Genomic DNA, 14,194 nt, shown 5'->3' with positions numbered 1-14,194 from the left:
AGGATGCCCACTCTCATCACTCCTATTCAACATAGTGCTGGAAGTACTAACCAGAGCAATCAGAGTAGAGAGGAAATAAAGGGCATCCAGATTGGAAAAGATGAAGTCAAACTGTCCCTATTTGCAGATGACATGATCCTATATATTGAACAACCTAAAGCCTCTACAAAAAAACTCTTGGAGTTGATAAATGATTTCAGCAAAGTAGCAGGATATGAAATCAGCACACAAAAATCAGTAGCATTTCTATTCTCCAATAGTGAACATGCAGAAAGAGAAATCAAGAAATCTTGCCCATTTACAATAGCCTCCAAAAAAATAAAATACTTAGGAATTGAGTTAACCAAGGATGTGAAAAATCTCTATAATGAGAACTACAAACCACTGCTGAGAGAAATTAGAGAGGATACAAGAAGATGGAAAGATATCCCATGCTCTTGGATTGGAAGAATCAACATAGTGAAAATACTACCCAAAGTGATATATAAATTTGATGCAATCCCCATCAAAATTCCAATGACATTTTTCTCAGAAATGGAAAGAACTATCCAGACATTTATATGGAATAACAAAAGACCACGCATAGCCAAAGCAATGCTGAGCAAAAAAAATAAAGCTGGAGGCATAACAATACCTAACTTTAATCTATACTACAAAGCTATAATAACCAAAACGGTATGGTACTGGCATAAAAACAGACACACTGATCAATGGAATAGAATAGAGAATCCAGAAATCAACCCACACACCTAAAGCCATCTGATCTTTTTTTTTTTTTTTTTTTTTTTAAAAAGATGACCGGTAAGGGGATCTTAACCCTTGACTTGGTGTTGTCAGCACCACGCTCAGCCAGTGAGCGAACCGGCCATCCGTATATGGGATCCGAACCCGGGGCCTTGGTGTTCTCAGCACCGCACTCTCCCGAGTGAGCCACGGGCCGGCCCCAAAAGCCATCTGATCTTTGACAAAGGCACCAAGCCTATCCACTGGGGAAGAGACTGCCTCTTTAGCAAATGGTGCTGGAATAACTGGATATCAATATGCAGGAGAATGAAACTAGACCCATACCTTTCACCATATACTAAAGTCAACTCAAAACTGATTAAAGAATTAAATAAACACCCTGAAACAATAAAACTTCTTAAAGAAAACATAGGAGAAACACTTCAGGAAGTAGGACTGGACACAGACTTCATGAATACGATCCCAAAGCACGGGCAACCAAAGGAAAAATAAACAAATGGGATTAAATCAAACTAAAAAGCTTCTGCACAGCAAAAGAAACAATTAACAGAGTTAAAAGACAACCAACAGAGTGGGAGAAAATATTTGCAAAATATACATTTGACAAAGGATTAATATCCAGAATATACAAGGAACTCAAACAACTTTACAAGAAAAAAACAAGCAACCCAATTAAAAAATGGGCAAAAGAGCTAAACAGGCATTTCTATAAGGAAGATATACAAATGGCCAACAGACATATGAAAAAATGCTCAACATCCCTCAGCATTTGGGAAATGCAAATCAAAACCACACTGAGATACCATCTCACCCTAATTAGGATGGCTAATATCCAAAAGACTGTGAATGATAAATGCTGGTGAGGTTGTGGAGGAAAAGCAACTCTCATACATTGTTGGTGGGACTGCAAAATGGTGCAGCCTCTATGGAAAATGGTATGGAAGGTCCTCAAACAATTGCAGATAGATCTACCATATGACCCAGCTATCCCACTGCTGGGAATATACCTAGAGGAATGGAAATCATCAAGGAAAAGGTATACCTGTTCCCCAATGTTTATCGCAGCACTCTTTACAATAGCTAAGAGTTGGAACCAGCCCGAAAGTCCATCATCAGATGAGTGGATACGGAAAATGTGGTATATCTACACAATCGAATACTACTCAGCTATAAAAAAGAATGAAATACTGCCATTTGCAATGACATGGATGGACCTAGAGAGAATTGTATTAAGTGAAACAAGTCAGGAACAGAAAGAGAAATATCACATGTTCTCACTTATTGGTGGGAGCTAAAATTAAATAAATAAATACACCCAAAAACCAGGTGGGCAGGGAGGGAAGAAGACATAACAATTACAATTCCTTGAAGTTGATATGACAAGCATACAGAAAGGACATTGTTGGGAGGGAGGGGGGAGTGGGAGGAGGGAGGGAGGTTTCGGTAATTGGCCACAATAATCAACCACATTGTATATTGACAAAATAAAATAAAATTTGGAAGAAACAAAGAAAATAAATTAAAAATAAATAAATAAATTGGTTGAATAAAAAAAAAAAAAAAAAAGTAAAAAAGTAATTTCCTCAACTTAAACAAAAGCCAGAATGGAGAGCATATACAAAAATTACATCAAATTCAATCATAATTAAGACTAGACCAGAAGCCAAATCTTACTAGATACTGACATGTTTATATTGCTTATGTATGTTTATATACCTGAGGTACTGACATGTTTATATTTCTTCCCAAATCCATTTCCTCAGCCAACTTTGCTTCAGGATCTCAAAGTACTTATTAGATCTGTATTATCATCAAATCAGCTACCATAGTTATAGTGCAGATTCTCTTGCTACTAGCAGACAATTAAGAGGACTTTACCTCTTTTTGAGTGTTTCATGACCTGTGCTCTCACTCATGTTCATCAAAATAGACTTTGAGAAACCTTGGGAGAAGAGAAAGCTTCAGCATGGGCAGTCTCCCTCTTAAAGACAGATTTTTGTTCCAAATGGTCATCCACAGAAACAATGCTGTACATAGTAATTAATTTCTCCATCCACACATTAACCTATAACATAACTGAAGTACATTACCAAGAAATAGCTCTTGATCACCATGTATTATGTTTTCATATGAGAAAATGAAGAGTTTTAGCTGCCTGGAAGAGGAAGGAATGGGGTATTTCTGGACACTGGAACACTGTTAATGCTAACAGTTGGAAACCATTGTACAGTAAAACTAATTATCCAGAAAACATACTTTAGGAATTCTTAAGCTCCAAGTCTATAAATAGGCCAAACATTTTTTTTAAAAGGGAGTGGTAGTGCTGAATGTATATGTGTAAAGAAACAGTAACAGAATACTTAAATACTTAGCAACAAAGAAAATAACTGTGAAGAATTAAAGACCAGTATTACACCAAAGCTTATATGTACTATATCTTGCTTGCCAATCAGAAGAATGCAAGGATAACTCCAGGAGGAAGGCACAGCACTAGCATGTGCTAGATGAGCTCCAGCAGGAGAAAGATAATTTCATCTCACTCATTCATTGCTATTACAGCCCAAGGTCCCAGGACCATGCCTTGCAAAAGTTGATGTTCCATATGTCCGGCTTGAGAGAAAGGTCTAAACTTAAACTATTAGGCACAGTGTTTCTCTGCTACTCATATAACAGGAGTCTTACTAAGGGCAGAGTGAATTCTTCACATGTGTGAATCTGGGATTTAAATGAATGGAAGCCTGTGTACAGAAGCATAACCATACCTAAAAGGAATATAGCAAAGGTTCAGTAGACTGATTCTCAAGTAGAACTCTTGGTACATGAGAAGGCATGCCAATGAAACTATGAAGGCTATTCAAAGTGCTCAGGGAGCATGTTAAGGCAATAAGACATTGGCATACGAGCAAAATTTCTGTGTAACCAAAAGCAAAGATAACCTAATCAACAGAAATTATACCAACAAACAGTGCTTAATGGCATATATGCAAAGTAATAATATGCTTCAAAGTACCATGCACGGAAATCCAAATACATGGCAGGAAAACAGCTGGGACCATTAATGGTATCCTTGGAAAAGTATATCCAATTAAGAACAGACATGAGCACTGACTGACTAATAACAATATGGCCTGGATTAGGTCATAATCAAAACACAGCCTGCTGGCCATCCACACTGACTGGGTCTGGCTTAATGTTATAAGCCAAATGATCAGGAACCTTGGTTATGAAAAGACACAAACCTGGAAATAAGATAATCTGGTCGAGTTTTGCTCTTTTCTTGGAATTTCTGCTTTCTATCTTAGTCCTAAGATTCTACACTTTTGATTTTAAAAAATTAATATAACCCTAGGATCCTCAAATTGTATGCAATCTATGTAAGAGCTGGATGAAAAACTGAAGTCATTATACAGTCAGTTTACTCACTGCTTTTCTACCTGAGCTTGGAAAGACCATCACCTCTGATAACCTAGCTTGAGTTTCCTCTCTCTGAAAGAGTTGCAGATTCATTTGTATCTCTGGAGAAGGCTAAGAAGGAATGAGGATGCACGTGATACTCCCTTACAGAAAAGTGGCCACATTAGCACGAAGAACACTTAAAGCTGTCTTCAGGGACATCTTCCTTGAGCTTTCTTCCTGCATCTCACTAGCTTGAGTCACCCTTCCATAAGCCCTCCTTCATAGCATTTATCACAACTGCAATTACAAGTATTTGAGTAATTAGCAATATCATCTACCCCCACTAGACTATTACCATGAGGACAGGGATTATGTCCGCCCTTTCCATCAATGAAAATGAGCCCCCAGCACCTGGCACAAGGCAGGCAATTCCTGTTGGTTAAGTAAATGAATAAACGGGCACTTTGAAAGTCAAAAGTTAACCACAGGGTAAGCAATCAGTTGAAAATGTTTCATCAACAAAACGCATACTCTTACCCATTAAATCTGAAAATAGGAGCCTCTAGGAGCTCTATTTTTTCACAGAATAATAGGAGGCAGGAAGAGCATCAAAAAAGAAAGAGAATACTCACTGGTGGGGGCTTCTTCCTCATTTCAAAAGTGCGTGTGGCACCAAAACTGAGCGAAGCAATGATGGGGCACCTCCCTAGCGAAGGTTCATCATCACTGTGCCAGTCCACACTGTCCTTCTCATTTCGGTAAAGGTTGCAGAGTAAGGAGTTAAAGGTGTGGCCGGTGTTCTCTTCAATGCGGTTCTTTAGTGTGCTCAGCACAGGATGCCACTGCAATAACAGGTCAAGAAAGCGGCAGAGACAGTCACATAAGACACAAAGTGACAGCCAAATGGAAAAACAGAAAGAAAGGGCAAAATCAGTCAAGTTATAAACCAGGGCATAGAATAAGCAAACCACTCGGAATGCAATAAACAGAAGGCAAAAAGAGTAGTTTAATTCCCTCCCATCATTTCTACTTTGAAGCAAGTTGACCTCTGCAATTTCATAAAGGTACTAAATTTGTTATAGCAATGTCACGAGGACCAGGGCCTATCTACCCATCTCATCTTTTCCATGTTAAATGCATGAACCTCACAAACAAGCAAATGACAATATATTCAGGGTAGCCAGCTTGGTTAAGTAACTATGGTGGTAAGTGAAGCTGAAGCAGTAAAGCTGATGTGCCACCAGCAGACACAGACTAAAGTCTGAAAAGCAAAACAGCTTTCCTATTGGGTGGCCCTCTGTTCATTCTATTCCTATTTTATCCTGAATGACAGATTTGCTTTTTTAAAAAGATACTTTTATCTTTTAGATAGAGCAGTTAACTTACTAAAAACAGAACCTAAAGGGTAAAAACATTCTTTTCTATAGAATGAGAATCATGACATACTCTTAAGTACATGAGTTGTGAACTCCAGAAGTCTTATACAAATTGCACAGCCCTGCCTCCTAGGCACTGAGTTCACTTACAGTTTATATTTGGAACTGTCTTCCCACGTATACTACCAGAAGCTGTGATACCTGACCTTAGGTTGTACTTGGGAGCTACAAACAGCATAGCTTGTATTGGTTCTCACTAGAATTCTATGTCTTTCCTCTCAGAAATCTCAAGTGCTTCCTTTAGGACATAGAGCTTCCTTTAGGACAGTGGTTCTCAAACTTTACACTATAAATATTATTGATAATCCCAAAAAACTTTTGTTTATGTGAGTTACAGCTATCGATATTTACCATATTAAAAATTAAAACCAAAAAATTTTAAACTATTGGTTAACTCTTAAAACACAATAACAAACCTATTACATTTAACATAAGTATTCTTTTATAAAAAATAACTATAATTCCCAATACAAAAAAATCGATGAGAAGAGTGGCACTGTTTTGCAAATTTCTGACTTAATAGAAGAGCTGATTCTCATATATCCTTCTGCAGTCAATTTGTTATGATATCTTGTTTTTATTGAAGTATATTAAGAAAATTGTATTCACATAGACATGTAGTTTATAGCCTTTTCAAATAATTGTGGACGTTCTTCTTTGATATTACACCAAAACCCAACAAGTGCATATTACAACAAAACTCAACTGATTTCTGAAAGATTAGCTGCAACATAGAATCTGAAACCATATCAAACTTTTCATATTCTTTTACATTTAAATCCACTGGTCCAGCTTGCACTTTGAATGATATCTAACCTCGTATAATTTTATAACACCAACCAGTGGTCATCTGGAAAACATTGGTTCACTGAGTTATACAGATCTTCTAAACACTGACACATTTTGTTAAACAATAACAAAAAAATCACATCTGTTAATATTACCACTGATCTCATCAGAGATCTCATCAGAAAAGTCTAAGTAATGGAAAGAAGTCAGACTCAAAGTAGGAGATATGTTTTCCAAAATTCTAATTTTTGCTTGAAAATTCAATTTTTATCATTAGTGACAAATCCATTATTTTCCTTGAAGTGATACACGCTTCGTTCACTTATGAGAAAATGTCTGCCAAATACCCAGGCCTAAATAACCATTGTCTGTCTGCCAGTTGCTCTTCTAAGTAAAAACGGTCCATGAAAAAAGTAGCTAGTTCAGCTTACAGCTCAAGCAATCACACTTGGGTTTGCAGCAGGAGTGCTTTATGCACACTTTCAATTCCATCAAACTATTAAGAAGACATGTACCCAAAGGCCAAGACTTAATAAAACTAAAAATATTTAGTTCTTCACCAAGGGGCCTCCTTGAATGAAACCAGCATTTTAAAAATGTTAAACTGGAAGCGCATGGTGAACACACTGACTTCTTTTACAGTTTGGTGACAATACCTTGATTCATGCTAATGTGCCAACAATTTTATCCACCATTACTTTGGTTCCATCAGTGCAAATTCAACAGTCAAAATATCATAGTCTTAGTATTATTATGAAAATACTTTTAGTTGTGGATTCCCAAAAAGGGTTTTGTAGACCACCCCCCCAGGGATCCACAAATTATACTTTAAGAACTCCTCCAACGTCTATGTTATATGTTTGGTAGTGAAGGAACAGATGTTCAGCAAAGGAAAGCATAATATTATTATTAAGTATATCCCATGGCTATTGTCAGGTAAAACTGCCAGGAAAGCATATGTGAGAATAACTCAGCTTTATTGCGATATGAAAACCATGGTTAAAGCTGGGATTCCCTGTTGTGGATACTAGCATTACATTCTGAGCATAAGATTTTTAAAAAATAAACAGTAACAACAAACAAACCTTAGACCAATAAAACAAAAATATTATTTAACTGACCTATGTTCAAGAGAATAAATTCCAAAGTAAAACTCCAATAATAATGTAAGCAAGCTATATTTCCTATTTACTTCACAGCTTTAAATTTATCTTCATGGAGATAAAGATCAAATGCTAGAATTATACACTTAACAAGAAAAACAAGAATGTAAAGGAGGAAGATAGCTTTTCTACAATGTGACTGAGAATCTAATTAGCACTTCCCTGACTTGCTCAGGGACTAAGCACTATGATAACATCAAGTTTGAATTATGTTTCCAAGTGGGTATATATTTTTTCTCAGTTATTTTTAGTAGTGAAGTACAGAGAAAAGGAGAAAAAAGGGGATAATGAACTCGAGGATTTATTTAGACTCTCCAACCAATACTCTATATACAGATCCCTCAGAAGCAAATGTCTAAATTAAAATTCGGTGTTATCTCACTGTTCGGTGAAGCCATTCTATCCTTAAAAGACATTTGAGGGAAAAAGTTGAGAAAATATGAATCACAGAAGTGAAAGATCTAGTCAGTGGATTTCAAACAGTGTTTTATAGAGTCCTAGGTACGACAGAGGTGCCTCTGGGATTAGGAGAGAGGAAAGGTGAACTTAGTGGGACTTTCAGCCAGTCAAGGCTTTGATCTGTTTTACACACTAGGTGCATATAAAATTTAGTTTGAAAAAAGACTAAAAGAAGTTTAAAAACCTCTAATTAAACCTGCTCCTCTTCTATGAAATATTAAGCTTGAATTAATGACGAGTAAAATTAAGTATCCCCAACATACATACACACATATTAGTGAATAATCCTTTAAAAAAATCTGAGAAAGGAGCAACTCTTTTGATTTTGTTAAAAGACAACATATAAATTAACTAAATCTATTAACAATAAACACAATGTTATGAACCAGCCAAATATAAATTAAGGAATTCTAATTTGACAACCTTAATACCCAACAAAAGCAGCTTGCTTAAATAAATTATGGTATGCAAAGATTATGAAATACTATGCTACTATTAAATATAATGTTGTAGAAGAATATTTAATGATACTAAAACATGTTAATGATATATAGTTAAATGAAAGGTAGTATACATAATTGATTTGCCTAAAACAAAAAAAGATTAGAACAAAACATCAGGTAAAAGAATTATCGAAAATTTTAATATTATTTTTTATGCTTATCTTCCGTTTCTAAATTTCCAAGAATAAGCACTATTCCTTACATTATTAAAAAAGGCTTGTCATAAAAAAATTCCTTGGAAGAGTTGTCAAAATGTCACCAAAGTGTAAGACTATCAGAGGCTACTTTACTCTGCAGATCCTGTGTGCCTTGTTGACTCTAAACCAGGGTTTCTTAACCAGGGGCAGTTTTGCCCCCCAGCAGACATTTGGTAATGTCTGGAGTCATTTTTGGTTGTGATGACTGGATAAGAGGCACCACTGGCATCTAGTGGGTAGAGGTCATGGACACTGCTGAGCATCCTATAATGCACAGGACAGCCCTACAACAAAAAATTATCCAGCCCAAAATGTCAATAGTGCAGAGGCTGAGAAATCCTGTTCTAAAACATTAACTAGAATGAATGAGAAAGAACTTCTTCCCCACAACCTATTTAATCCTCAACTTCTCTTCTATGACTGTTGACAAGAAAGTAAATTAATTCTGACAGAAACAAGGGCAGTAGCCGATGTTGGACCAACCTAATTCAATTCTCTCCATGTTTCCAAATCAACCTCAGTTATAAAGGGCCTCAGCACTTCTGGGTTACATTCTAAATGCCATGCTAGAAACCAAAGCAAGCAGCTATCTCCTTATGTGAAAAAGCCATGCACTACAGTCAATGTTTTATCCCTAAACATTTTACCAAAGTGGTAGTTTGTGATTATAAACTACTAGAAGCTCTAAAATGTGTCACATTTCTGTGTATCCCAATGACATAGACAAAACTCCATTTTCTTCAAAGTCTCTTTCAGTAAAGCATAGCATTATTTGCCAAAGGCAAGATTCCAGACACTAAACAGAGAGCTATTTCTTGGACCTTAACTCCATCCACTGGACAAGCTTAATTTATATACTAGAATATCTTTGTCTACTGTCATGGAAATTTTTAAAAATAAAAAAAGCAGTAGAAACTAGCCAAAGTAGTAATAAGTTGGAAGTCTGAGAACTGCAGCCATAAAATGAAAACAAAGTCAACAAGAAAAACACCAGATTTTTTCACAAATAGCAAAAGAGCCTGAGAAATAGAAAAAGACATTTTACCTCACTTGCCAGCCATAAGGACATAGCCCCATTGCAAATGTACACCAGGGTATACACAGAAAGGTTACAGCCAGAAAAGCTTAGGGAGGGGGATATTAGGAATAGAAAAAGTTCATTTTTCTGAAATTCTGGACTCTGGTTCCAGTTTACTCTAGTTCCAGTTTTTTCTCATTCTCCAAGTTTATCTATGGATCAAAAGCACATAAAGGATAACAAGCATAAAGACTCAATGTTTGAACCTAGAGGATCTTTTCAACTCGGAATCATCATGCACTTGTGCAGGGTAATTTATTGTTATTTTACAGTACTGAACACTTATAGTATACAGTCCATAAAACCATACCAACAACATTTCAACATACGTGAGGATTTGGTTCCAAAGTGATTCTTGAATAAGTGTAAGGAAGTTCTCCATACCATGCTGTAAGTCTTGGTTGCTGATAAGTTATATCTAAGAAAGAAAATACAGGGCCTTTGAAATGGTTTAGTGCTATTTAAGGAGTACCTACTGAGTGCCAACTCTTTGTCTTTCAATGTGCAAGAAGCTATGAGAAATACAAAAGACGAGTAAAGATGGGCTCTGACCCAAGGTTCCATCTTCATAGAAGATGTAGGATCCGGTGAGTAGAATGGATAAAGGCTTCTGAGGAAGAAAAGACAAGAGAAGGCATGTTGGCAGAAACATCATGGGCAAAGGCTCTGAGATGAGAATGTGTGTGACTTGTTTGTATCAATGATGACATAAACAAGAGTAAAAGAGTCACAGTGGGGAATAAAAGGGCTCAGATTAGAAACACTCTCAAAAAGCAAGGTATGGAGCCTGAACCCTTGTAGGCAGAAATTTGTGGCACCAACATCTATGCAAGAAATAAGACAAACTGTTCACCCATGTATCCAAAAAGGCTTATATGGTTGTATAAGCCTTTTTAATTCTAAATGAAGGAAAAAGTGCTCTGATGAACTATAGCATATAGCTGATTTTAGTCAGAAGTTTTTGATATCCAAACTTACTTAGAGAAGGAGCTATCCATAGATCTTCTACATTTTCCTCTAGTGATATCAGCCACAAGAAGAACAATAATAATAAAAGTAGCTAACATTCGTTAAAGGCTTACTATGTACCAGGCATTCTGTTAAACACTTATCATACATGATCTCATTTAATTAATACGACCTTATAAGATAGGCATTATTATGTCAATTTTTCAGATAAAAAAGAACAAGGATCAGAGAGTTACTTAACTGTAGTTTACTTAAAATTAACAATTATTTGAATGACAGAGCCAACTATAAAAGCCAGGCCTGTCACCAAAAGCCCTGCTGTAGAAACTGCTGGGAGTTGGGAGAAGGCTGCCCTGAAAAAGCTGATTCCTATTATGATGTGTGAGTAACAAAAATGAACCCAGTATATACTTTGCCTCTTTCTTTACAGGAAATTTGAATTCACTCCATGCGCCAGAAAGGAAACTCTATGCTAGAGCATAGATGCCCCCCAGTGACCACCTGTGGTATTACAGATACCATTGGCTCTTGGATGCCCACAGAGCAGCTGTTTTCAAGTCAAGTAATAAACTGCTGTGTCACCTTTACAAACTCAAGAGAATACAGATGCTGAAGCTAAAGGAGACTGGACTCTTCTGGTGCAAGTAAAATGAGAATAAAAAGTCACTAAAAAGGATCACAAAAGAATGTATGCCTAATAGGATCAGAAAAAAGAAAGCTCTGGAAGTTTTTATGAAGAAAGGAAAGTTGGCAGGAAGTTTTTATGAAGAAAGGAAAGTTGGCACCATTTGAACTAAGACAGGCAGTGAACAAACACAAGGGGAGATAAGTATGTTAATCATAGTTCAGCTGAACCAAACTTCCTCCAGTTCCTTAGCTCTCATCTCTCAACTCCTGCCATGTTCTCTCAGAACATGGCCTTCCATCTTTTCTTTCTTCTGCCTGGCATACTCTTCCCTGTCCACTTTGGCTAATTCTACTCATCCTTACGGTGTCAGGGTTTGAATCTGAGTTTAAGCCTGGCTGTGGTGAGCAGAGGCAATGGTATGAGAAAACATTCCAGGGAGGGAGAGCGGGCAGCTACAACAGCAACCTCAGAGATCTACATACCCTGTCTGATGCCGGTCCTCTGCTTCCAGGGAACATCCCGACAAAGCTGTTCCAATATCCAGTCGGCTTCTTGTAAGTCAACAAAGCCAGGATACAAACGCACCCTTGATGCAGAAAGAACCATTATTAACTAAAGAACATGGAAAAGATGGGTTAGACTCTAATCATTAGCAGAATAAGTTAATCTGGATGAGTCCTCTAATGGGATGATGAAATCATCTCCCACACCTCCTTTGGCAAACCAAGTCTAATATCACCCAGGTCATGATGCTCCACATTTAAAATAAACTGCCTTCATGTTAAGACAAATAAAAGAGGCAATGAAGGATAAAAGGATGCAAGAGCGTTTTTATAGAGCACGGTTCAAATATTGCTCCAGCACTGCTCACCTGTGAAACCTTGAGTACATTAGTTAGCCTCTCTGAACCTTGGTTTTCTCATCTGTAACCTAAAGATGTTACTGACCTCATAGGGTCACTATGAGGAATAAATAGAATAACTAATAAAATGCCTGGCCCTGTGTTATTTTAACAATTAGGAGTCTTCTGAGAATATGTTGATTCTAGGAAAAGCCTGAGATTACTATGACTGTATCAAAATGAACATATCCAAATAAAGGTTCTTTTTCTCATTGAATATATGCTTATTTCAACAATGCCAGTTCAGCTCAAAATCATTTTGGATATCTTTCTAAGGAAAGGTTCCGAAAGCCCATGAAACATTCTCTTGAGTAGCCTTAGTAGTAGCAAATCTTCACTCTTTGAAGATGCATTTGATTTTCTGAAAGAGCCAAAGCTCACCTGGTTAACAATGAGATGTGACCAAAATAATGCAATTGGTTTTGCTGCGTGACTTGTTTTAAAGGGGAAGTTCCAAAAAGGGTTATAACAGTGGTAGCACCAAAGGACTTCATAGAGTCTTCCAGGTTCAGCAGAAGCTCTAAGCAATTCATTTAGATGTGGAAGTTTTAATATGCTTGTTCTAAATGTACCATTATATTATAGTGACAATTAGTATACTCACACATTAAGGTGATATGTTCAAAATATTTTTAAAACAATGACTAATGCCTAATATACCTTAAACAGTACGTGCTTTAACTTTATTTAAACCTACCCTAATGTAGCAATAGAATATGGTGTAATATACAATGAAATATATAATAATATATAATTAATATAATAATATATGTAATAATACACATAATATAATAATAATATAATGTAGCACTCACAGTACAGAAGTCCAGGCTAGATCCAACTCTAATATTAAGTTACTATGTGGTACTAGGAAAAAGAACTCAAACTCCCCAGGCCTCATTTCCTGATCTGAAAAACTAGGGAAGTAATAGTTACTACATCTAACAGAGAGGTTGTGAAAATGTTTTGAAGATAGAAATACTATATAAAAAGGAGATGTTACCCAATTTTTGCTCCCCAAGAATTTACGTGGTTTTCTCTTTTTTTGGTGGCTGGCTGGTATGGGAATCTGAACCCATGACCTTGGTGTTATAAGGCTGCACTCTAACCAACTGAGCTAACCAGCCAGCCCTCCCCAAGAATTTAAGGGGCAGAGGTTACCAATTTCAAATAAGGGAGTAAATATTTTAAGAGACTGTAACTGAGAGATAACTATAGTTACTTTCTAGTGAGGGTTCACTTACCTAGATACACCTGTGGGTGACAGACTGATTTCATACACACCCTCTCTGCTAAAGAAACAAGGGAAACAGACTTGTTAGATTAAAGCCAAACAACATACGCCACCCAGAGAAAGGGCAGTCCTTTTGAGTTCCCAAAGTCCTGGCTCCCCAAAATGATTTAACTATGAGGGAGCTCTATGAAGGCAGCATAATTCCCACCTTCTACCACTAAGATAAGGGGTGAGAAGTTACATCATTAATGACGTTGGGAATAGAACTCTGACAAGATCAGGCCATGGAGACAAAGATTGGGATAAAAAAATTCTGATTCTACCCCTTTATACTTTACCCATAATTAAGACTGATATGATCCAGGAAAATATCACACAAAGGTCTATCAAATAGAGCAAAGGGATTCCCCTTTGGAGAGTCTGAAACAGGGAATACATTTAACAGCTGGTATGCACATCATTTGCTGAGGTTCCCCCTATGATTAAAATCCATCAGTGGCTACCCATACTTGAAACCAAGGTCTTTGTGATCTAGCTCCATCTTCTGACAGTTCCCACAGATTTCTCATCCTCCAACAATCAATTGCATGGAATCTCCTGAATACACCACTATATTTCTAACCCCATGTTTTTCTACATGCTGAAATGCCTCCCCACCACTCAACATCCCCAACCCAACCCATCTCCAACTCTGGTC

The 14,194-nt window shown here is 36.9% G+C and overlaps 1 protein-coding gene across 3 annotated transcripts in view; it reads right to left on the bottom strand.

The window, feature by feature from the left end:
• The window catches only part of ALKBH3 (alkB homolog 3, alpha-ketoglutarate dependent dioxygenase), a 38,599-nt gene that overhangs the window by 19,224 nt on the left and 5,181 nt on the right, over positions 1 to 14,194 (bottom strand). The window contains exons 5-8 of one of the 3 annotated variants that reach the window (XM_063093339.1): positions 13,508 to 13,555; positions 11,845 to 11,948; positions 10,095 to 10,183; positions 4,773 to 4,982 (exon numbers count right to left, since the gene is read on the bottom strand). In XM_063093339.1, the coding sequence (XP_062949409.1) occupies positions 4,773 to 4,982; positions 10,095 to 10,183; positions 11,845 to 11,948; positions 13,508 to 13,555 (451 nt within the window). The remainder of the gene's footprint in view (positions 1 to 4,772; positions 4,983 to 10,094; positions 10,184 to 11,844; positions 11,949 to 13,507; positions 13,556 to 14,194) is intronic. The other 2 variants (XM_063093340.1, XM_063093341.1) reach the window with 2 other exon arrangements.

The sequence above is a fragment of the Cynocephalus volans genome, chromosome 4, assembly GCF_027409185.1.
Source record: "Cynocephalus volans isolate mCynVol1 chromosome 4, mCynVol1.pri, whole genome shotgun sequence".
NCBI classification, from domain to species: domain Eukaryota; kingdom Metazoa; phylum Chordata; class Mammalia; order Dermoptera; family Cynocephalidae; genus Cynocephalus; species Cynocephalus volans.
The sequence above is the reverse complement of the archived record's forward strand: the minus strand, read 5'-3'. Positions and strand labels throughout refer to the sequence as shown.